The sequence below is a fragment of the Cupressus sempervirens genome, chromosome 5 (assembly GCF_028749045.1).
Source record: "Cupressus sempervirens isolate cs-2001-9-10 chromosome 5, ASM2874904v1, whole genome shotgun sequence".
Taxonomy (NCBI): domain Eukaryota; kingdom Viridiplantae; phylum Streptophyta; class Pinopsida; order Cupressales; family Cupressaceae; genus Cupressus; species Cupressus sempervirens.
In genome coordinates, this window is record NC_143122.1 from 298,058,031 (window position 1) to 298,084,726 (window position 26,696).

The window sequence follows — 26,696 nt, forward strand, 5'->3', positions numbered from 1 at the left end:
GAACAACAACTTGCCTGTCCGTTAAAAAACCTTTTTCTTTTTGGATTTTGTGATTTTTCGGTTTTCTAAGTTTTCGGTTTTTTGGATTTTTCACTATTAAGAGAGATCTATCTCAAATATAACTTTGAAAGCTCATCCTTGCTGATATCCTCATGAATGAACTTTGTTTGTGCCCTCCTAGTGCCAACTTTATTGCCAAAACACCAACAAATGTAACAATTACAAGCGAAAAGAGGGGGTCCCCATTTGTGATGGGGTAATGGTGTGAAAGTCTCACAACAGGAAGGAGCTGATATATGCACTTTCCCAAATTTAAGTTTTTTGAGGGAAAGAAAATTCGGGAGGGGAGGACTTTTGTGACAATGTTAACTATAGAAGCAAATTAGCAAATGGATTTAAGATCTAGCAAAAAAACGAAAGACGAAGATCGGTTCTTATTAATATAAGAGGAACCTGAGCTTGATATTGCTGTGCAACACACAAATCAATAATAGCAGCAAGTTAGGCACTAATTTGGATAAATAGATAGAGTCAGGTAATAGAGATTGAAAAATAAAGAAGGATAAGTACAAGGAATTCATAAGGCTTAACTAATATTAAAAAAATGATCAACCAAACAAATACCAGTTCAAGTCAAACTAAGAGGATGTAATCTAATTTAATTAACTTTTGTTGGTTATGAAAAGTTACAATCTAGAAAGACAACTCTCTAGAGACATCCCCTTCTATCAGGCAAAGATACGTATACGTGTGGACAAACATTTCTCAAAAGCATTGTCGAAAAAGAAGAAAAGAAAGACACTAAGGACAGATTCTACTATTAATATTGGATTAGCGATTCATTAGTATGAATATTACATGATCCGAGTACTGTGTAATAAGTGTATTGAGTTTGACTATTCTTTATTAATATTTGGTATGCATTTTAGTGTTGATATGATGTAGATATACATGATATTCATTCATAGATATCTATCTATAGACAAGTGGTTTAATGTGCAATATATTTGATGATTTATAAGTGCTGTAATATGAAATCTATTGTATTATTAATTTGTTGCACTTGCAATGCAACTCTCACACAAGTTAGTGACATTTTTATTTATTTAGAAAATAGTTTTGTTTTGGGTATTCAAAAAAAGATCTGAGCCAATACTATTTATGTATGATTTACGCCTGATATAATTAGCTATTGTAAGGGAATAGGGAGGTCGCAAGTGGGAGAACAAGGATGAGCTCACCTTCTATGTACCTCACCTCAAGCTTGTGATCAAAGTGTCTCCATGTGGCCAAATGGGGACAAGTGGATTGCCTTTGGGCTTAGGAAGTTCATACTTTCAAAGCACCCCACTATGAATGCCCCCTACAAACCTCACTATGGTAAATACATGTTTAAGCATTTGAAGTCAAGTAAGGAATGTCAAAATGAAGGAAAATGAGGATGATACCCTACAATAGGTATCCCACCTCAAATGTATGGCACGAGCCACATAAGGCCAAGGGGGGTCATATATACGTTGTTGGGCCTAGGGTAGGAAGTTATTGGGGCACCTCATCAAATCACCCTATTTTAGAACTTTATGGCTGGGTCACCTTAATTAACTAGTGTCTCAATCATTTTTTTTTAGTTATGAAATGTGATTGTAAACCATAATCGTGCTATAGAGCATCGATCAAAGCAAAAGGTATCTCTTAATGCTAACTATTTGACAAAAAATGTGATTAGGGCAAAAATTGGATACTCATAATTGGGTGGACATTACACACTGAGATAAGGGCACTTGGAGTATTGATGCTTGGTACACCTTGATTAGGTAGGCGATTCTTTATGGCGCTGTGGTTTGGGGGCCCTCTTTGTTAGAGTTAGACTAAGCTTTGGTGCAGAGAGTCCAGGCCCTCCTCAAGCACATCATTAGGTACCACCAGTCTACCCCCTCAGTGTCATTTTGGTCGAGTTTGGGGCTCATACTTTCAGATTCCGAGGCATCTTTGATCCAGTTTGGTTCCTCCATCATCTTCAGTGCTTTACGGATTTAGCCGAGGGGTGAAATAGATATTCTTACTTGGCTTATTGGTCCTCTGAGGTGATTGTAGGGGCTGTCTCCATTGCTTGGGCCTGTTGTTGGTATGGACATGCCTTTACTCTTTTGAGGATGGTGGGGATCAACGTTGACCGCCTCCCTCCCTTCCAATACTCTTTGGATGTCCCTATTCATCTCATTCTTGGAAGAAATTGAATAGGCATGTTAGAATGGACAACTATAGGTAGTACATTCTTACCCCATGGGTTAACCCTGGTGGGGGGGGGAGGGACTCCGTATGAGGATGATCTATGTGGAGCAATTTATTGATATTCAGGATGGGATCACTATGTGCCCTTTTTACCTCTCTTGGCATTGGATGCACTCGCTCTGCTTCTCCTTGGGCTCTTTGAGGATAGGTTCACATCACCTCCTTATATAGACTGGACCTAGATTAACAAAGAGGATTGGATTTGTTGGCTTTGCAACTTGGGGGAGGCTATGACAGACATACACTTTATTTTCTATTGCTCCAGTATTGTGAGATCAAAGGAAGGTTTTATTGTCTATTTAGAGGTTGCTAGCCTCTTTTTGCCTTCTTTGGGTACGTTGACCAATGATGTCTTACTCTTTATCTTTAGGAGAATATGAGACTTCATAACCACATGTTATAGGCTCAGACTCCCTTGAGACAGACCACAAATCGTCTTATTGCCTCCTTATTGATCTCAGTAGCCTGAGGTACCAAGCATTCACTTGGTCTCCCTTTGGTCACACTAGGTTTGTGAGGCCTTGCAAGAGTTACATGCGACAACAACTATCCACTTCCAATGACTCTCAGAGATGATACATGACTCCTCTTGTTCTGGGTCGCACCTTTTGGTTCTGGATTTCTTCTTTGCGGTGGGGAGTAGTTAGCCTAGGGCTAGCTGTTATCCCACCTCTTGTTGCTCTTTGTTTTGCTTTTCCTTAGACACCATTTGGTGCCCTTGCTGTTGGATGGTTCCTTCGATTGTACTTCTGCAATCCCCATAGACTATCTTTGTGGTCTCTTGTTAGACATTAATGATTTATCTTATCTTATTGTCAACCATTGAGCTACCAGTATTATCATAGCAATATGTGATTTTTGTAGTGTTTGAAGTTGTAATTGTTTGTGAATCATTCCTGAGAAGAGAGGAATTGATTGAGAGCATCACCCCTTTTGTAATTTCAGTTGAGATCCTATTGAAGCCACCTATGGTGAGAAGGGAGCCTCTCCTATTGCTAAGAGGAGAGAGAAATCTCATGACACGTTGGCTAAATTCACAGTTTTGCAAGTTGTAGTTCTAGAGAGTTACTTGTAGCAAAAAATGCCAAGATGATTCTTTCCTTACCCAAATAAATGCAATCCATTCCACCCATCTTTAGGTAGCATTGAATTCAAATAAATATTATTTGTTGGTTGAAATTTTGAAGTAGATACACTCAGGTCAAACACAATTATATAATCTCCATGACATTTTATTGGTTGTATTCCAACTATGGGCATTGCTATGACAATTGTTGTGATCTAAAAAAATTAGCTTTCTCCTCCATGTTGCAGAATGAAATTGATCATGATACCATAAACCACAAAAGATACTAACAATTTCTCTTGGCGGAACAAGCCCTTGGGACACAATCTGAAGATCACTCATTGAGAAATGTTCCAAACACATTTTCAAATGATAGAAGTGCTTATGGTCCATAAAAGCATCAACTATTTTCTCTAACCACATTTAAGTAATCTTAAACCTCTACAGTTTGTCCACTAATGAGATTATTTCAACTAATAGGCACATAATGAGTACATTGCATTGGCTATTATAATGATATGCAAGAAAGTATAGGACTGTTAAAACTCATTGAAACCTCCTTGGAAGCCAATAATTTAAAAATTGTTTGGAATCAACTTCATTGTACATGATTGGGTCTGTTCAAAACTCAACAATAATGGTTTCTAATATTTGAACTTGACTAGCCATGGTGTCTGATGTTTGAATTCGACTAACCATGGTCAGTGATGTTTAAACTTGATCGACCACAGTTAATGTTATTTGAACTTGACTATTCATAATCAGTGATGTTGGAACTTGATCAACCATGTCCGGCAATGTTTGAACTTCACTGTCCATACTTGATGAAGATCCAATTAAAAAAATAAAATTAAAAAGTATTTAACTTGGACTCTCATGTAGAACCTCCTTTTCTAAGTATAAATTTTATTTTCTCTATATAATCCATGATAGACCAACCTTTCTGTAGTAAGTTGGACCTATAGCTGAATTGATCAAGTTTACTTGGTAAGATGCCTTGCTTCATTTGATGAGAAGATCATCCACACATTACTGTTTGTGATGAAACTCTTGATCCTCCATCGGCCTTGGCAAGAACCCATAGTATAGAGTATTGACAAAAGTATCTTCGAACAATGTCATAGCGTCCCATCCAAATTGACCAAGCTAGGTATCAATTCCTTTCACTTAAATTTTTTACTAATTCCATGATTTTGGATGACATATATTTTGAGCCTGTGATCCACCTCTCCTTATTCTGAAAGATGGATATGTCCATGTCAAAGAAACTTCTCCTTGACATGGGTCTTGGTGCTTTTGTAGAATTGTTTGGTATGCCATGTTTTTTTATTTTCATGCAAGCCTAAATTATCTTTTAGCATTGTGTTTTTGCAAGAGAGGATTATATCCTCCTTCACTTAATCTTTTCCCCAATTTAAAAAGCTAACTAATGTCATCCTGTTCTACTGACTGGAACAGCCACTCTCAATATTGATTTGGCACAAGTGAAGCTCAATGTTCTTTCTTATTTACAATAATTTACCAGTATATAATGTGACATATTTTTTCATTTTCCAGGGATGCGGTGGGTTAACATACACATATGCTGTTTATAGTGAGCATATCAAGGTGAAGTTTCACTATAGTCAGGAGGAGATTGACAATATTGGAGCTGCAAAGGACTTTGGAGCCTTTCTTGGCATTGTTTCTGGTTTATTTTATAATATGTACCCACCATGGGTTACTGTGTATGCTGGGGCAGTCATGCACTTTTTTGGCTATGGTCTGGTTAGTAATTTGAACATTTTCACTCATTCTGGTATATCACTGAGTTTCTATGTGTGTGCCATATGGTCTGTTGCATGTCTTATTATGCAGGATTTCTTTATTTTAAATCGTCTTTTATTAAAAAAAATTGTAGTCAATATTGATGACAATTTTCTTAAGAGATGCCTGTCTGTAGGATTTTGTTCTTGAATTTTAATCTATTTTTGAGTCGTTATTTTTATTAAATTGACTGTGAGATGAGATTTGTTTTATGTAGATGTGGATGACAATGTCTTGGGATACTCCAACATCAATATGGATGGTAAGCACCTAATGTTCTTCTCCATCATGCAGGAGCATGACGTGAGGAGTCTTCATTCCTTTGCAGTAATCTGGGAGATTTTTTTAAGTGCTAGCATCGTCTTCCTGGTCTTTTTATCTTGCATTCATGTTTTCATGAGGAATAGCTCTTCACCAATATTCTATCCCTTGTTTTTAAATAAAGAAGTTTCATCAAGTCTTAAAATTGATTTTGAGCTTACGTTGTGTATTCTGTAACCATTTGTGTTAGCTTTTCTTGTATATGGCTTTGGGAAATGGTGGAGATGCCTGGGTAGACACAGCCTGCATGATGAGCAGGTTTAATATTGAACATTAGCTTGATTTAACGAACATGGATAACGTTTGTAATTAGTCTGATTTTAGATTTATAGGATTTGTTAACTTTGTAAGGTTTCTGTGTTAGCAGCATACTCACTAGTCCTGAAACTTAAATTGTGATGTATGCTTTGTCATTGCTTTAAATAAATAGTGTTGATCCTTATATTTCTTCCAGCTTGCAGAATTTTGAGGACCATCGGGGTACAGCAATGGGTATACTTAAGTCTCAACTTGGATTGAGTGGTGCCATGTTTGTGACTGTAAGAATCATGTTGCTCTGAACAACTTTTCATGAAGGACATTTAGAGAAGTGGTAAAGTATTGTAATTTAAAAAATTCACAAAAATGCTAAAGCCTAAAATAATATTTAACACTATTTAGTGATTTCATGTATAAATTCATCAAGAACAGTTTTTGATTGATTTTCCTGAGCATTTTTTATCATCTCCAATTCTGCTCTGCACTGATTTTAGGTAAAAATTATTTCCTTCAATATGCTTGTCTACAGTTCATTCTTCCTGTTGATATATTCAATAACAAAAATTTGGCCATCACTTTGATCTGACTTGTGATTAAGTTAATTCTCATCCTTTATCACATCTATACAATTCGAACTTCTATTTTTCTTTGTTTCTCATCATTCTTGGGTGAACACATGCCTTTTCTTTTGGACTTCATTTCACATATACTTATAGAAAGCATATTGAGGTTTGGTTCATACTTTGTTCTTTGAACGTTTCTTTGTTGCACTTGCAGGATCTGAATTAGATATTGAATTTCTTTTTTTGCAGGTTTATGAAGCTTTTTTGCAACCCGATGTGAATAAATTTATTCTTATGTTAACCCTCATACCAACTATTCTTTTTCTCTTTTTGGGATTTTTCGTCAGTCCTGTAGCACCAACTGAGAGTGACAAAGATATGAGAGAGACCATGCTGCGGTTCAAGATTATCTATGTAAGTTGAAATTTTAACTGCCTGTGATCGAAGAAAGAAAGCAATTTACTTGAAGAGCATTTCAAACTGCTGTCACGAGATTCTCACCTCTTTTAATCTACTGTTCAACAGGCCATGATTGTGCTTCTGGGTATTTACCTTGCACTGTCAATGCTTATTCAGGTATTACTTTATATCTGGCATCAAGTTTCTTATGGAAGGAAGCTGTTTTTAAAAATCATATTTTGCAGTTAAAACTAATTAATGATGATGGTAGTAGTTTATTAATAATAAATATTATAACAAATCAGAAAAACAAGTTGTGATAGCATAATGTTCCTAAATGGAAACATTTTGGTCTATACATGCTTCTTTACTTTGATTTTTCTTGATGGCTTTGGAAATTGATAACATCATCCACTTTTTTGTCCCTTGATATTTTCTTAGTTATTTTTCAAGTTTATAAAGGGAGTTAAATGTCCTCAATTTAATAAAATTGATGCCTTTCTCAATGTTATTTGGATGCAACTTTTTGAATAGGGGAAATGCTATTTTGGCATCAGGGGGTCAACTTATAGGGGCTCTCCTTTAGAATGAGACTACCCTATGTCCATGGATTAATAAGGGTTATGGTTCTTTAGCCCTCCTCAAGAAACAGTGTTTCTGTCACCATTTTTAGGACACTGTGTCCAAGATGGCTCCTATGGATATGTTTATTATACCTTTTGTACATTATGGCTCTATTGTGTGGGGTCCTTTGCTAGAGTCTGATGGGGCTTCCATTGAGCGGGTTCAGATTTTCCTCCTTTGGCATATTATTCGGTGCAAGCAATTCATCCTACACGACATTATTCTAGCCGAATTTGGGGCTCGTCCCTTCGAGCTTGAGGTTATTTTTCATTTGCTCTGGTACATCCACCTCCTTTGGGGTTTTTCTGATTCGTCGGAGGGTCATCATAGCTATCCTTACCTAGCTTATTTCTCTTCAGAGTTTATTGTTGCTTCCGTCCTCCCTTTTGGTTGGCTCATGGTTAGTTTGCTAAGGTACTTGCCCTTCCTGGCTCCATTGGTGGGATGGATCGCTTGCCCCCCATTTTTGTACTCACTTGATGCACCCCTTCATCTTCCTTTCCACAAAGAGCTGAATGGGTACATTAGAGATGACATTTGCACATAGTTCATTCATACTATTTGGGTTAACTCCCACAAGGGTCTTTGACCCAAATGGCCTTTCATGTGGAGCACTTTTTGCAGTTGAGGGACAAACTCATTGTCCACCCTTCTCATCTTTCCTTGCGTTGGCCCCACTCCCTCAGGGTCCCTCTAGGATCCTTTTATGTAGGACTCCATAGGCTTCATTGCGAGACCAATCACCTTATAGACAAAGATTACAAGTTTTTCCAGTTTTGTCACATGGGTGAGATTGAGTTTGAGGTGCCCTTCATTTTTTTGGTGTCCTTTGTACTATGAGATCAAAGGGAGATTCTACTTCCTTTTGAGGGAGGCATGATTATTCTCCACCTGCTTCTGATATATTGACCAATGATGCTTTGCCCTCTTTTTAAGAAACCTGTCAACTTTGCGACCACACGCTCCAGCACCGACACCCTATGATGTTTCTCTCTTGCCAACTTATTACATCCTCCAATAGGACTCACCTGATGTGTGGTGCCAAGTAGCTGCTTTGCACCGCCCCTTTTACTAGAATTATGAGGTCGAGGACGATGTCTCATATGATGCATCCTTCCTCCCCCAGAATCACCACCAGAAGTCCAGGACTTAGAGAGGCACCAACGACTATCATTTAGTTTGGAAGTTATTCTCAATTGTTCGGGACTCATAGGGTGGGTTTGGAGGGTTCTCCGTTTCCTCCGTCTCTTAGGCTTTTCTTTTGTTTCTATTGTTGTTGTTGTTGTTTCTCCTTTAGATGTTATTTGGTGTCTTGCTGCAGGTTGGTCTTGTTGGGTGGATATTTTGTAACTGACAGTTTTGGGTAAAAATCTAGTCGCAAAATAGGATGACCAACCACAGTGTGTGAGACAGTCTCTCTCCTACCTTAAAGGGAAGGCTTCCCCTTCTCACCATTCCTTGGATCAACTCAAGGTAAGCAAGAAGTTGAGAGATTTTATAAAATGGGTGTTACCAATATCCTTTCTTCTTATCTTTCAAGAAAGAATCCACTTACTCGTGGAGCGAGTAATGGGCAGGGTGAATCTCTAACTACACTAATATCAAAGGTTGGAAATAGTGATACTGGTAAACCTTCACCAACTCAAAGGCTAGCTAAAAATGTACTAGTTTGGCTCTAAGTCTAGTCGTACTTCTATATGGAAATTTTTTACAATTAGGGCACAAAGACTCCTAAAAGTAAGAATAACTCAACTATTTTGCGAATTAAGAAAGAAAATATAAGCTACAGACAAAGCTTCTAGCTATACACTTCCACAGTTGCTCCTAGTCAAAGCTCTGCCTCCAATTGCTTCTTAACTCTTTTCTATTCAATTCACGAGATACAATTACCAAGAACACAAGATAACATGAATGAAAGATAGCTTAGATGAATTATAGACAAAGCTAATAACTCATGCAAGCAACAATCTCACTTAATCAAAGTTAAGTCTCAAATGCTCCTTTGTATTCACTTTCTCTTAAAATAGTGCTTACACAAACAAAGTTGTGCTGGCACAATTTCTCAAGAGCTCTCTTGCATAAAGATAATGATGATATTACAATGAGGGGGCACTCCTTTATATAAGCACAGGAGGAGAAAAAGGTGGAGGAAAAAGTGGGAGCAACTCAACCAACTTTAACCTAGTCTAACTACAGGAGAAAATAAAGGGTTACATGGAATTGCACATGCAACTTGCATTACATCCTTTTACATACATATAACTTGTATTAATGTAACTACACTCTTTCATGTAATGCATCCTTTACAATTACTAACATGAAATAAAAACAAAAACAACAATCTTAAAGATTGTTTCTCAGTGCTTTGAATTTGACAATGATGTCACTCACTGTGGGAAGATCTGCAATTTCCATAGTCTTCGATATGGCTTCTCTTCTCATTGCATTTGCATACACTATTTGTACAACTTTGGAATTTTCTGTCATAGTATTTAATAAGTGTTTCGTCGAGGATTTATATAAGACAAACTTGTTCATTGTTTGTGAACCAAAGTCTTTAGAATCTACATCAACATTGGTCCTGATTGTATATTGTCATGTCCCCTATTTTTCTAATAAAATTCAATAATATAATGAGTTAAAGAAATAATAAATTTAAAAAAAAACATAATATTATAATAATTATGTTGATAATAATATTATAATATGATAGTAGCCAAGAAGGAATAATTAACAAGAAAACATAATAATAATATTATAATATTATTATAGTATTATAATAATATTATTAAATATATTGTGATAATATTATAATAATATCAAAAGGGAATATCATCATAAAGATGATTATAATAAAATATAATTAAAGAGGTGATATAAGATAATATTAAATAAACATAAATTAATGGTTAATATAATCAAAATTATTATTAAACTAATTGCTCCTGATCGGTCATGTCTTTTGAGATCAATATGGAGTGGGTATATAATAGAGAATAAATTTAAAGGAAGGGCATCATAATATATGATAGGAAAAAGGGATAGGAAAACTCTGAAAATTAGGAATACTATCAAAGTTTTAAGAATAATGTCCTTAGTTTCTAACTGAAGGAACTGGGGACATTATAGTGGTATCAGAGCATTGACCCTATCATCCTGTTGGGTCTAGTCAGAGGTTTCATGAATTACAAAATTATTTAGAATCCTAACATAAACAATTTGGTTGTGGGAAAGTAGGAAACCTGGTTGGTGGAAAGTAGAGAAGTTCGCGATCACAGACCTGATCTAGAAGAGCCACCATGATAAGGACTCAAGAAATAAAGCCAAACTTTTATAAGAAACATATTTTTAAATGCAGCTGCAATATCTGAAGATTAACGAAGGAATTATATTTCATATGTTGCAGGAAGATTATATGCCATTGGAGTTTATTGAAAAGCCTTCGCACATCAAAGAAAGACGATTATGCTGAAGTGTGGACAAAAATAGAATACGCTAATGCAGCGATTGAAGTCAGAGAATGGGAAGATGACAAGCTATCAAACATATATATATCGAACACGTACAGTCCTTATACATATGAAGAAGAATACAGAGCCACACCATAAGAACAAGTCGTCAAAAATTGTAGGAGATATGTCAGAGTAAAGACCATTAACAAATTACTGAGTTAGTGGAAATTGGAGAAGATGGCAACTAAATTATTAGCTCATTAGAGGATGTCGATAATGAAGGAATAAATTAGTTGCTTGCCATGTGGTCCAAAATAATATGCAGCATTATAGACCTAGCAGCGATAAGTGTACAGAAAAACATCATTAAAAATATGGAGGAACAATTCTATGACAGCGTTCAAAAAAAAAAAAATGGAATAGTAAACTATAATGATGTGATGGTATTCTATCAATGAATAGCAAGGAAAGAGACTTGGACTATCGATGAAGAATCTATGGTTAAAACAAAATAGCTCACGCGCCACATCATTGGCAATACAAGAATATCATTGTGCGAACAAATACAAATCAATTTCAGCAGCTATGCAGAGATGCTGTCACTAGAAGCAATGTTTATGAGACGAAATAATGCCATCGAGAGATTCAATATTGGCAAAGTAAAAATATATCATATACGATGACTGATTTAAATCACTAAAGAGTAAAGACACGGAATTATCGAAGAGAATGATAGAGTTATGGCAACCACAATGATGTTATAATATTTGCATCTTCAGCAATATATAATGGATTAAAATGTTATATATTCAATAAGTATAAATATTAAAGTAAAACCATAAAGTAATAAAGTAAGAGATTATAGTTTATTTGTTAAGAAGTCAAGAGGTGCGTTTAAGTAAAGGATGAAGTATTGCTTAAAAAGGGGCATAACTCTATATCTTGAAAGGTTAAGTTCTTTTATACTATCCAATATATATATAAGGGATGTTTCATTTGAAAAGAGTGGTGATGTGAAGAAGAATATATGAGATAGAATATAAAGTAAGTGCAGAGCAAAACAAAGAAATGTATAATCAGTTTTTAATCTGATTTATATATATTTATCAAAGAGGGTATGAAGGTCTGGGAAGTAAAAAGAGCATATTGTATAAATGTAAAGAAGCTTTGTGGAGAATAAATAGTAAGAAGAAAATAAGTCAGCGATAAGAGAAGTGTGAGAGCAGGGAAAAAGAAGGATATATAATCAGGTTATATATATATGTATATATATATATATATATATATATATTCAAAATCTTTTAGGAGAATGTGATGTGAATAAAGAATAGAAATACAATTTTTTGCAAGAATAGAGGCTGACTTGGGAGAAGACAAGTATATTGCAGAGACACTTAACCTACCAACCGACCAGGACAAATCAAATAGAGGTACCCGATATTATGGCAATATTTGAATGCTTGGTTTCTTTAGAGAAAAACTTAGGGTCAGATATCCATTGAGAGTTTTGAACAAGAACTTATGAAATATCTGGTTTCTTTAGAGAGAAACTCAAAATACAATATGACTAAATTCTTTGGTAGGTTTCTTTAGAGAGAAACTACCAGTTTCTTTAGAGAGAAACTGCAAATAGGAGACAATATATATATATATATATATTGTAAGGATTAAACATATGCATATGTCACAGGGCCTCGGTAAAGGAGGGATCATTACCAAGTGATAAATCAGAGATCCCTAGAGGCCTTAGGGTGAGATAAAGTCTCTCTTAAGGATTAAATAAAGAGGGAAAGTCCTAAAGGGGCATCCATACAAGCCTGGGATGGGATAAAGTCTCTCCCAAGGATCATAGAGATGAGTACATCCTAAAGGGATACTCATAGAGGCCTAGGATGAGATAAAGTCTCTCCTAAGGATTAAATAGAGATGGATACTCCTAAAGGGATATCCATAAGGACTTAGGACGAGATAAAGTCTCTCCTAAGGATTATAAAGAGGGATAATTCTAAAGGAATATCCACAAGGGCTTAGGACGAGATAAAGTCTCTCCTAATAATTATCAGCACTCATCATGGATCAAGTTAATATACAATCAGGAGTACAAATATGTTGCAACATATCCAGATAAGTGTCATTGAATTGTTTCGAGTATTTTAATTTAGTATTCAATTTTTTATTTCCTTCTAGCTCTGACATGTTTATAGTTATAAATTTATTCTAGTAAGTTGTTGGTAATATTATCGTTCTAGTCAAAGTGAAATTACTGTTTCAGGTTGCATCAATCAAATCGCAAGCAGAGAATATTGAATTGCTTGAGGACAAGCAATTTTGGGAAGGTAGACTGTCATGTCCCCTATTTTTCTAATAAAATTCAATAATATAATGAGTTAAAGAAATAATAAATTTTTAAAAAAGAACATAATATTATAATAATTATGTTGATAATAATATTATAATATGATAGTAGCCAAGAAGGAATAATTAACAAGAAAACATAATAATAATATTATTAAATGTATTATGATAATATTATAATAATATCAAAAGGGAATATCATAATAAAGATGATTATAATAAATATAATTAAAGAGGTGATATAAGATAATATTAAATAAACATAAATCAATGGTTAATATAATCAAAATTATAAATATAATTATTATTAAACTAATTGTTACTGATTAGTCATGTCTTTTGAGATCAATATGGAGTGGGTATATAATAGAGAATAAATTTGAAGGAAGGGCATCATAATATATGATAGGAAAACTCTGAAAACAAGGAATACTATCAAAGTTTAAGAATAATGTCCTTAGTTTCTAACTGGAGGAACTGGGGACATTACATATATTTTGAGTTTGCTCTTTCTATTGCAATGAGATTACTTGATTCATCAATAACATGGCATCCCATTTGTTCCAAATACAATTAACACTTGTTTCAACTGCTTGACAATCTCCAAAGACTGCCTACAACTTTGTGATCAGCTTCCTCATCATTTCCTCTTTGTAACCAATGAGTCCTTGATATCTGAAGAACATTTCACGTGACGGAAGAACGTTACATGATGCCAAGGCATCCAGATCAAATCTTACCATTTCATCGAGGATTTCCTTCAAGTTATCCGCTTCTTGAGTCAAAGAAGAAATTAAGTTCCACTCCATTTCATTCATCTCTTTGATGCGCCTAAGAACTGCAAATGTCTCAATGATGGCTCGAACTCCTTCATAAACGATTTCCTGTATCCAAGATTTGGTAGCTTTAATCAACTTTCTCTCCTTAGATGTTTGAGACATAACGATAACACTCTGAGAAGATTGTTTCTGAATGACCTCGTTTAGAGGAGAGACCTCCTGTTTCAGTTGATTTTTCTTTTCCCATAGATCATGATTGCTCTTTGATACATTAGCCAATGCATCTTGAGCATCTTGCAAACAACTCAAATGTGATTGCTTTCCGATTTCGACATTAGTAAACTTGTAATCAGAACGAGTAAGTTCCTCAACAGGTTTGTCCACTAGGGGCTCAACAACTTCAACAAATTTGGTTTTATCTGAATGCACCAAAATCCATGAAACAATCTTGTCTTTCAAAGATTTGGATTTGGTCTTTTTTACAGGGAGATTTTTCGGAGGAAGAACCACTTTTCTCCTCTTCGTTGTTATTTTGCTCAACCATAAAAGAAAATACAGTGGAAACCATTGGCATTGATCCTGTTTGCATTTCTGTTGTAACAGTTGTAGCAGAACAAGATTCAGTCTGCACAACTGAAGGCATAAGAACATTTTGGGAAGATTCCATCATGAAAAACTCAAAACCTGTCAAAGACATATCAAGTTGGGAAACTTGACCATTGGCAAGAGTCGGAAAATCCTCAAACATGTTTGCTAAATGTTCATATTGTTCATTTGCAGGGGTGCGAGGAGTAGCAGAGGAAATAGGAAGAGCCATTGTATTGACTGTCAAGACTGGAATAGGAGGAGTAAAAACAGTGGAGAATGAATCCACATCGTCATCTACTTCATGCAGAAAAGGCACTTCATGTATAGATGGTACACAAGGTTGTGCAGGCTTTGGAGGAGATATGGTCATGATTTCCCCTTCTTCATTTGAATCTTCTTTATCAGACTCTGTTTCCAATTCTTCTTTTGATTCTTCCTCTAATTCTTGAATTGGTTTAGAAATTTGAGATAATTTAGCCCCTTTTCCACCCTTCAATTTGAATTTGAGGGAACTTTTAGCATCAGAGGATGAAGCACCATCTTTTCCTGTGATTTCTAGTTGCGACTTTCTGCCAGAAGGACCAAACTTCCACAATCCAAGTCCATCATAGGATTTACTCTTTTAAGGCCTTTATTTTTCAACCATTTATGGGTGTTTACCAAGATGGATTGAAATCTGTCCATGATCAACTTACCTTCCTTTTTCCACTGGATAGCAAAAGGACACTTCTTATAATAGCCGGCTTGATGAAACTCCGGATCAAGGATGTTGCCATCATCTTCAACTTGTAAATCTGAAGGGATCTCCAACATGTTAAGATCAATTATTTGTTGCAGGGTTAATCTGCAATAGTCCATTTTCATGATGTCAAGCTCTGTCCTCATATTAATCTAGATGTCCTCAATGCGATGAACATGAGTGCAAGCTCTTTTCATTTGAGAAATCATCTCTCGGTGATCAAAGTCAAATCTGGCCTTGAACTTCTTTAAGGTGGTCAACTACAACTCTCCTTCCATGTTCTTTTCTTTAGGTACAAAAATGACCGAATAGTTGCCAATAGCCAGAGGTTTAGTTGAGGTAATGTTGGAACTAGGCCTATGCATAGCATGCTGATCACTCTGTACGTCCATGAACTGTCTAGCTAGCTCCATCAAGATGATTCGATCTGTAGCATACCTAGGTATGGTATACAACTCACCTTTGAAATACCCAACTCTTAAGTATGTGAAATTTGGAAATTGAATGAAAATATAGCCGTATCGGTTCACCTTTTCCCACGCTGCATCAGATACTCTTTTGATAGATAACTGTTTATTGAACAAGCACTGGAAATGCCCAAAGAAGGCATCTTGGGCTCTTCTATAATGAAATTTACTATTTGCCAAAGTAATTTGGTCATAGTAATCCCAAATAGGAATCTAAAGATGATCTCCTTTGGTTGAAAGACCAGAGAAAGATCCCATGGCAGCAACAATGTAAACAAGATAAGAATTCATGTAAAAAGGTGCTGAAGTTCCTACATTGCCTGATGAGCTCTTTCCAAAAGATGTGTTCTTTATTCTCCATGATTTGAAACATAAACTTATACATCCATAACTCAAAATCAGTAGAATTTTTAAGGCCACAAATTCTGCTGAGAAGGATGATGAGATCCTTATATTCTTGTTTAAAGTTAGGCCAATGAACTGCCTTTGACCATCTTGAGAAGTTGTTTCTTTTATTGTCTAACCAGTAAAGGTTGACATACTTCTAATAATCACTTTTTTGCCCATTCTAGCATGCCAAAGATGATTCTTTGGTCAAATCTGCACATTCTGCTTTATGTGGAACCTTGAAGATTTGTTCAATGACATTAGGATCGAGGCTGGTGATAACCTTGCCATCAACGTCTTTGATAGTCTTTGTCCTTGGAGTAAAACGTCATGCACATCAAGAACGAAATCAAGTTCTATGGCTGCCATAGAAAATTTAGACACCCGGTGAATGTTACTTCTCTTGATATGCTTCATTTCAAGGCTAGCTCGAGCTTCAACTCTCTGCAGAAAATTAGCCACATCCACATGACCAATCTTCGTGTCCATCACGTTATCCAAAATAGATATGATTGATGAGGGAGCTGCATGAGCCAACTCTTTATCATATTGATATTTCATTTTGCCTTTGGATTTTGATGGCGAGGAGATTTCTTGTGCTTGTACTGCAACACAAAAATCCCAAAACATAAATACATCATCAGATGGAATCGCCATACAAGTTGATTTGTGATTAACAAAGATATGTAAACAAATTGGAGACTTGATAGATCCAACGAAATGATTTGAAAGAAATCATATGCATATGCAATGGATGAAAATGAAATGAACGGAAAGTAGAATGAAGTATTATGAAGGTGAAAATAAGGAAGATGGAATGAAATAGAATGAAATGAGAATGTGTGAAGGTGGAATGCATGGGAATGCGTGCAAATGAAGATTGCTGATTTTCAAATGTGACTTAGGGTTTTCAAGGCATTATTGCATGAAAAATGGATACATGTAAGTGCAACATGTAATGGGAGGTGAAAGGTGAGATGAGATGCGAATGCAGATGGAGGATGCACTTCACATGTAAGCGCGGATGGAAGATGAGATGAAAAACATTGAAAAATTCAGAAACATGTATTTGCTCATGGAGGTGCAAATGTATATGGAGGGATGGAAATGGAAAATGGAAGAGGGATAATGAGCTTTATAATTACTTTTGGTGAAAAGGGGAGGTCAAAGTACATGGGAGATGAAAATGACATCTTTTTGACTTTTCAAAAAGTGACTTTTAATCAAAATTGGACTTTTTGGATGCAATTACATAAGACATTTTGTGTAATCCGGTTGTGCGAATGAATGTGAAAAGTGAGATGAGTGAAAATGAAAACAAAAAATGAGATTACATGCATCTGCGGATGGTGAATGAGATGGAAAACATGTAATCACATTCGTCGAATGAGAGGTGAGGTGTTGTGATATGGAAATAAAATGTGGAACGTGATGATGCTTTCACATGAAGTGAAGCAACAATAGGTTCTTGGGAAAAAACTTGTAACTTAAAAGTGGAGAAAACTAGCAAGCAAACACAAAACACAAACACAAAGAAAAACGTACCTTTGGAAAGTGACTCAAACATGCCAAGATGCAAAACACTTCAACACTCAAATTCAAAATTGGAACTTGGGAAAGAACGAAAAACATGAAAATGAACAAATTCTTCATTTTTAAAAGAAAAAAACATTTTCCATAGCATAGATTTCAACAAATGGCAATCATCAAGCAATTATGTGCATAAAATCAGCAAGATAAACACAAAGTAAATAGCAAGAAAGAAGAAGGCCACTTACATGAAGATTAAGTGCCAAAAATGAAGGAGAAAGATGCTCCAGTGTTGAAAAATTCTCCAAAAATGTTTGAATCTTTCATTGTTTTACAAATTCAAATGGGAAAGGGAAGCAAAAAAAGAATAGTTGTTAAAAGATGCCAAAATGTGCCCTAAGATTGCTCCAAGATCCAATGTTTTTGAAAAGTTCATGCTTGGGACGTCTTTGGTGAAAAATGTTTTTCAGCAAGATGCAAGACTAAATCGATTTGGTCTTTAAACACCAAAATATGCATCAACATGCAATGTATTCAGCAAATAAGCTCAAATCGATTTGTATTGGAGCAAAAACATTGATTAAAATCGAGTTATTTGCTTACTTCTTCAAAAATGTACCCTAAATTGGAGCTCTTAAAATCAATTTTCAGCATGTTGAATCCATTTTTGATGCAAGGAAAATCATTGCCAAGTAAAAAAGCCTCCAATAGAGAAAATCCCATGCAAATCCATCAAGAAAATCTCCATTTATGATCAAAATCGGGTTCTTGGAGGGCAAAGACATGTACCTCTTCAAAATCGGACCTTTTGGAGGCCAATACACATATTAAAACATGCTTAAGTTTAAAATTGGACCTATTAGAGTTAATAACATATTTTAAAATGTGCAAACGAGGCAAATCGGACCTTTTTGGGTCAATAACATATTTTAAAATGTGCAAGCAATCAAAATTGGACCTTTATGGGTCAATTGCACATTTTAAGTTACATGTTACATTTTTGATGCAAAGACATAAAAACTTAACTTTTGACACAGTGACATAAAAAGGGTCCACTTTTAATAACCTTTTGATGTAATGACATCAAAAAGGTCCACCAAGTTGAACTTTATATGCAGTGACATGTAAAATGTCCACTTCTGATGGATTTTACATGTAATTGCATATCAAATGTCCACTTTTGATAACTTAAAGTCATTTAATTCACTTAAATTTATAAAAATGTTACTAAATGGGTCATAAACAATATTTACATATCATATTTAAAAATGTAACATATAAACATCATTTAAAAGTAACATTTAAATAAGTATTTGATTTAAAATAAAAAAAATAAACTGGAACTATATAGTTATATAGTCACTTTAAGTGAAAAATTAAAAAGTAACTCAACTTAAAATTATAACATAAAGTGCACTATTGTCACATTAAGTTAAAAATTTAAAGTTAAAGTAAATTAAAAACATAATAAAAGGTGAATTTAAGATATATTTATCAAAAAGTGAAAGTCAAATTAAAAATATAATATAATATTTTTAATTTGTGTTGTTGCACCAAAAAGGTCCATTTTTGAGGCACTAAAACAGGCATATCTCTTGACTGACAACTCTAACTGAGCTCTAGGTTAGACCGAATCCAAGGGAAAAGCGAAAGGTATGACATGAGCAAAACCAACAAATGCAAACTCAAAAGCAAAGAAAACACGATGAAGGCTTTAAAAATCAAGCAAAGGCTCGATAGGAAGCAAAACGAAAAAGACTTGATGAAGGCCTTCAACAAAAAGATTTGATATACAAATTGAAATAGATCGATCAATCAACATTAAGCAATTGAATATCAAATTCAAGCTTAGAGAAACACAACACTAGCTTAGAAAAGTTTCATGCTATTACCAACTTTTTGTGGTGACAAAATGCAAGACAATAGGTCTCATTTTCATTGTACTTGGCAGCCCCTTTGACTCTTTGTGGTCTTTTGTTAGACATTAATAAATTTATCTTATCTATAGGTTTTGTGTTAGTTGGGTCAATGCTTTGGAGTGTCGCTAAAGGATTGTGGTGAACAAGGCAACAACTTCTAGTCATAATAGCACAATCACAAACCATAGGTGGTCACATAAATATCATGTAAAAAAGGCTTTAAATTAGATGCAAGAGTACATTACTGAAGTTATGGTCAATGGGATTACTAGTCTTTGTTGATATTAAAAAAATGTTATGGCCCAAAATAAACACAGTGCAACAGAACATTTGAATAATAAACTCATGAAAACAACCTTAATTCAACTGAAAGAAAGACATGAAGCTAAATTGGACATGTCGAGTGATCTTTGAAGAATGAAAAAGGTGTCCGCTAAAATAATTCATCCTTGGTCCCATATGGTCATCCCTGAGCTATTTGTGTAATGTTGTAGATATAATCTGACTGTATGACTGCATTGCTATATGAGTTAACAGTTAAATGCTGGTTGAATATATTTACGCTGGACATATGTTTCAAAAATCTTTCCATCTGTTTTTTAACCAGACATGTATAATGATGATGATTGTTAGGCTCCCATGTCTTCTCAAAATATTCTTGGCTATATCAGAACTGTAACTCATTAGAGAAATGAGACAAATGAGAACTGTAATAAGTTTTAGATAATTAGCATTCATGTCAATGCTTGACAAATGCACAAAAAATGTAAGAAACTGTTGCTGGAAGGAATATGCTGTTGTGCTAGAAAGATTTCACTTAATGTTAAAAGAAGGTAAGCTTTACGAAGTAAAAAAGATAAGCAAATTAAATAGCGCTGGTGGTCACTTTTTGAAGTAAACAAGAAAAAAATGTTTGAGCATATGATAGGATAAAGCACATCTGATTTATGTTATAAAAAGAAAGATTGAATATGTCAGAGGAAGAATTGTTTAATGTGACACACAAAGAAAGGTTTGATCATGATATGTTTTAAGAAGAAAGATTTAATATGGCATAATAAAAAATATAATAATATTTTATGCAGGATTTTAAAGTAGATCTGATAGGGTTTTGCGATCAGATTTGGGCACTCAAGATATTTTGGAAATTCAGCACCAATTTTAGTATCTTTTATCCTTGAAGAATTTCATGGATATTTATGAAATAAGACAGGAAAAGTGCAGTCTAGAAAAAGTGCACTTTAAGAAGATGATTTTTTAGCGATTTAATAAGTCAGATAAAGTGTGATGAAAAGAGCAAGTACAGATTTATATTTATTGAGCAGAATACAGAGAATGTTTTTTGAGCACAGATTTTTTTTTCAAGTAGAGTTCATTGCAGGCTGGTGCTCCATATGAGTTGGTGCTTACAGGGAGTTGGTGCTTCTAGTGAGTTGGAGCTCAAGTTTGTAAGATCAGTGTCTTTTGTGGGTTGTTGCCGATGGTTTGCAAAAAATGCATGATTTGTTGCTGGATTCAATTGTGTATATTATTTTAGCATGAACGTTTCGGATCACACTCTGTGATCCATCATCAAGATGAGAGAATGCAAGAATGGAATCGTCCCTCACTCATGAGGGATAAAGGAGGGGGTGCGGGGGACGTGGATAAGAAGTTAATAAAAGTAATATTTTTTGTTGTTTTTCCCTTAGAGGTTTTCCGTACAATTTCTTTATTCTTGTTTGCTCAATTTTTTTGAAGTTATATTTGCAGCTTTGAAATAGTGTTAAAATTTATCCTAGTACTGATTCAATCTTCCTTTTAGTATTAGCATGTGCTCTTCAATTGGTACCAAAGCACAGTTCCTTCGGAAAAGAGCCTTACAAGCTTTAAGGCAGATCTTGAGAAGCACAAAGTGGTTGGTAAGGAAAAATATGTTTTTTCCACTAATCAAGCTCCTTTCCCTCATGGAAAAAATAATGCTTTATGGAGCATGAGGATGGAGATGTATTTAAGTGCACTTTGTTGAAGATTGTAGCCGCGATAGAGATCTTTATCTCTGATTTTACTATATGTTGAAATTGTTTCAACAACTAGAGAAGATATTTCCGACATCTTAAGTGATCAGAATGCGGCATTCAATATTTGCTAGGTGTCACACTAAATATTTGACATTTTATTATTCAAAGAGACGTGTCATGCGTCATGCGAAGAGGCATGCATTTGGAAATATGAGAAGTCTTGTTTGAGAAATGGAAGAGACCTTTACTTGTGAGATGAAGATTCTCCCAATTTCTCTATATATATTGTATTTAGTGGAAAACATTGTACTTGAATTTTGTTATCAATAAAAGATATTTTCCTGCTGTGGCTGGGGTTTTCCCTTCAATGTCAAAAGTTTTTTCCTAGGATAAATGTCTAATGACTTTTGTGCTCTTTATTGTTTATTATTATTTCTAGGAAAAACTTAAACACACTTCAATTTGATATTTGGCAATTAGTGATTAGTGGTTACACAACACTGAGAACTCCTCCAATTGACGATTTTGGTAAGAATCCTACCGAATCTAACTCTAAGGCCAAGAATGCCATTCTTTGCAAGATGTCCAAATTTGAAAATTTTAAGTAATGGATTGGAATTTTGCAGAAGAGATGTGGCAAAATTTGAAAAACATTTAAAGAGGAGAGTTTATTTGTATGAGCAAGTTGCCTAACTATGTCCTCTGATGAACCATCCCCACACATGAAAGTTATTAGCTATGTGGCTAAGCTTCCTCCCACCATAGAGAAATGCATTTGCCAAATTTGCTTCCCTACCTTAATAAAATGTGTGATTTGGCTAACATGATAATGAGGGCCCCTAAAAGTGTCCACCAAAATGATGCAAAAAACAATATGGAATCAGTTCCTAATGTGAGCCAAGATCTCAGTTAATGTATGAATGAGAATTAATCATTTATTAGCATGCCAAAAGAAAAACAAGCCCATTGCAAAAAAAGGTCGAAGGAGCCCCCCCAATGTGAGTGAGATTATTGTTGTTACAATTGTTACCAATCAATGTACAAAAGGGTCCTTGGCTCTGAAAGTAACATGGTAATTCCCTTTAATTGTTGTTAGGATACTCCTTGGGACTTTATAGCTTTATAGGCCAAAGCCTGCTCGACTATCCTATATTTGATGCTTGCCTTTGTTCATGCCCTTTGTGGTTTGTTGATTGGAAATTGCAATACATGGTTACTGCAAAAAATCCCAATTATATCCAATTAATCCAAAATCCTAGAGCTAGCCATTTTTTTCCTAGAATTTTTTTTTTGATTCATAAAAAGATTGTTGACAAATCATTGAACCAATTTTCAGTGACCTTTTGCATTTGAAGCGCATTAAAATCATTTTAAAAACCCTCTAAAAAATGTCAAAAGGACATAAAAAATGTATTCCAAATCCTACAAGATATTATAGAAACCTCATGAAATTGACCAAACACTTAGAAATAGAGTTGTTTCTAGGATGGAAGCAAAGTCAATCTGGAGTTGGGAAAAGAATTTTTATTTTGTCCCTTTAATTTTCCTTCCAAACTTTTGGAAAACCCTAAACAAAGGAGTTGGAGGAGCAATGGTGGCTGTCAACAAAATTTGGAAGAACCTCAATCATGGCCAATTGTGGGCAACATGTGTGATAGTGTCAAAGCAGCTAACAACCATGGATTATGATAAGATCAAATATACAGTTTAATGTCATACACTAATTTTAAAATTGTAACAATTATAGATAGCCCTTTAACAAGGAAATAGCGAACCCATATTAATATTATGAAGTGGTTTCAATTTTTTTATTTTTGAATATTAATGTATATTAATAGTTATATAATAACTTATAAAAATTTTTAAAAATGTAAAATTCATAATGTAAATATTTTTTCATAATATATTCAATTTTTAATATATATACATAGATGACTTTTAATTATAATTAATATATTTAATTGTATTGTTAACATTGGTTGCCAAATTTGTCTCCACCTGCAATATTTGTTGCCAAAACTAGTGGCTTGCTAATCTTTTACTTCAACCAAACAAATGTCATTAGTTGAATTCCACCCCATATCAAGGATATGGAACATAAAGCATTGCAATTGTGGAATATGATTTGATAAGCTTTCTCAAATATTGAAATACCCATACAAAACTCCTTACCTCAGTCACAATGAAAGTCTTGGATCCCTTCAAAATGGTATCCACTCCTAATTTATTCCACTTTTTTGTAAATTTAAATTTCTAACAATACTTGGATTGTTGTTAGATAATTTTTTTTCTCAGTTACTTTGTAGACTTAGCTAATATTTGATCTCAGATTTACACAACTCTTTGGTGACTGCACTCCTTAAAAGTCTGATATGCTTTGATCTCAATTACTTCATAGACTTAGCTAATAGTTAACATCAAGCTTAGATAGCTATTTGGTTACTGCCCTCTACAAAGTCTAACTAATATTTGCTTATGTAATCAGCAATATGAATATAAATGAGAAAATCTATTTTCTACAATCCATTTTGATCTCATGATATACATAGACTTTGTTAATATTTGATCTGAAACTTAGGCAACTATTTGGTGACTTCCATCTTGAAAATTTACCTAAGTTTTTGCTTATGCAATCAACAATATGAATCATAGAATTATAAATCTGCAAAAAAAAACTGATTATGCCCAATTAATCAGTGATTGATGTAATGTCCCCATTTTTTCTAGCATCTGACTTTGAGAGATTAGCTTATTATTGTGATCCTCATAGGCTAATTATTGTGAATAGAGGGTCTTCTGAGGTAGTGGCTTGGCTTGGGAGGGTCTTGTCCTCTGCACAATTAAGATACGGGTTGGTCTTTGTTTGGCTTAGATAGGACTTCATTTGGACTTAGATTTGTGTATTTACTATTTGTAGTAAGCCAAGTGTTGATTGAGATGGACCCTTTCTATTTTTGGAAAGTGCATTTGGTAACATGGAGAAATAATATTTAAATTATGAGTATTTTGAAAGTTATTATATTTTTAGTGGCAAAATTATTATTAATTCATTAAATAGCTTATTATAAAGTTATAATTAACTTTATAATTTCACTGAAGTTGAGGGTTGAGTCATCATGGGAAGGGGCTATTTATTTAATTAATTATATGCTTAAGCCATGTATTAAATGTTATAAAGTGAAGTTGTGTTGGAAAGTTTTCAGAGTTGACTTTTTTGGGGAAACTCTGCAGTTTTTGGAGTTTGAGTTCTTTTGGGAGATTTTTGGCAATAGAGGATTATATATACGAGGTCATTTCATTGGAAAAGGCATCCGATTATTTGATTATCTTATTTTGCTCTTGTTGTCTCTATGACATTTTTGAGTCTGAAGTATTTTTTCCCTTACTGAGTTATAAGGGCTTGTTCTGAAATTCTGAGAAGTGCCAGGCAATTCACTGCTGAGGTATTGTGAATTAGATTTCTGAGATTTATTAGTCTTCCATTTTTGTATCCCTATTGCTTCGGAAGAAATGATTTGCAGCTGAGCTATAGCAAAACGATCGAGCTTCTCTACTATGGCCACTGTTAATGAGGAGTTCTGCTATGCATATTTGTGTGATTGGAAATTAGAGGCTGATACAAATCACATTTGATACCTGCGTTTTATAGACTAGAAGTTTCATCTGAATTCGTAATTGCTAAAACTTGCATTTGGGAGCCATACTTCTGCATGTTGTTGGCATCTATTATAGCCTAGTCCTAGAGCATATATCTTATGTTTTTTGTGACAAGTTGAAGGGTTTTGAGTTTGCTGTTGTTTGGCGACCAAACTGCCTATAGCTTGACGGTAGAGATCCTGCACTTCATGGTGGCCACATTTGCAGCAGACTGTTGCTGCAACTTTTACTGTTGTTGATGTTTCTTGTATGGGCATGGGCTGTATTAGGAGATTCTGACACATCACAGCTGGGCGTTATTCAGCTCACAATCATGGCATCTCATTTTCAGTGTACAAAATGTTGAGGATCTCATTTGGAGAGCATTTACAAGGGCACCATTGTGATTTCATATTCATGGTTGGAAGTCATTGATTTGAACAAATCCAGTTGCAATGTTCCTTTAATTTTAAATGAATGGAATGAAATCTGCAAACATGTTCTGAACAAATCAGGAATGTCAAATTAATCTTTGTTAATTATTATTATATCGGTATTCTATTTTAGTTAGTTGTTTCTTGCAGAGGATTGGAATTAAATGAGTTGTTGCTTGGTCTTCCATTGATGCCAATTTGGTTGAACTATTCATTACTAACCAGAAATTTAGTATCAGAGTATGCATTTCAAGTGTTTGACAAAATTTCAAACCATTAAATTATAAAGAAAAGATTAGTGTTTTTTTTGAGCTATAACTACCAGGGTTATTACAATCGAGGCTAGTGCTGATTTTCCCCTAGAGAATCAGGGAAAACCGATCAACAACAATAGACAATTTTTTTGGCAAAAAATGAAGATGAAATTGAGTTTAAATCCATATAAAATTAGGTTTAATTGCTGTTCTCTAAAACCCCAAACTGCACAAAAAAGGTCTGCAAAACTTAAAATGTGCCAAAAATGCTCCATTTTTAATAAAACAATGCATAGACTCAAAATCACATGCCCTAGAGATGAATGACAACCATAGATGGATGAGATTCGTGGCATTCTTCAAATTTATTCTTATCCCATAGATGGATGAGATTCGTGGCATTCTTCAAATTTATTCTTATCGAACTACCTATTTGTGCTTCAAAAATAGGTATATCCTGAATTTCTCTTGTATATATCAAATTTGTTGTCTGTATGGAATTTCTATTCACATTTGTATGTATTTTGTACATCAAATTTGTACATTCAACATGTAATATTGAAAAATGTATAGAAATATCAATATTATGTATATTGCAATGTTCCTAGACTTTGTGAGTCCGAGGCAGAGGAGGCCTTTCTGAGGCAAATGGCCTTTGGACTCAGACTCAGCCGAGTCTTGGTAGAGTCCATGTGGACTCACCCAGTCCTGAGCCCATGACTCTCCCAAAATAAATTTAAAAAAAAAGTTACGAATTTGTGAGATAATAGATATAGAGATTTCTAGGTGTTTTTTTCTTTTCCAATGTATATTAATTCTGAAAATGA

General features: G+C 34.5%; 1 protein-coding gene across 5 annotated transcripts in view; it reads left to right on the forward strand.

Moving 5' to 3' along the window:
• LOC149555752 (protein NUCLEAR FUSION DEFECTIVE 4-like) overlaps positions 1 to 26,696 on the forward strand; it is a 105,868-nt gene that overhangs the window by 10,935 nt on the left and 68,237 nt on the right. For all 5 annotated transcript variants that reach the window (XR_016364556.1, XR_016364557.1, XM_089829901.1 and 2 more), the window contains exons 3-8: positions 4,916 to 5,125; positions 5,382 to 5,426; positions 5,676 to 5,743; positions 5,940 to 6,024; positions 6,556 to 6,720; positions 6,832 to 6,882. Coding sequence is in view for 3 of the 5 variants with exons in the window: in XM_089829901.1 (XP_089686027.1) it covers positions 4,916 to 5,125; positions 5,382 to 5,426; positions 5,676 to 5,743; positions 5,940 to 6,024; positions 6,556 to 6,720; positions 6,832 to 6,882 (624 nt within the window). In the remaining 2 variants the exon portion in view is untranslated. The remainder of the gene's footprint in view (positions 1 to 4,915; positions 5,126 to 5,381; positions 5,427 to 5,675; positions 5,744 to 5,939; positions 6,025 to 6,555; positions 6,721 to 6,831; positions 6,883 to 26,696) is intronic.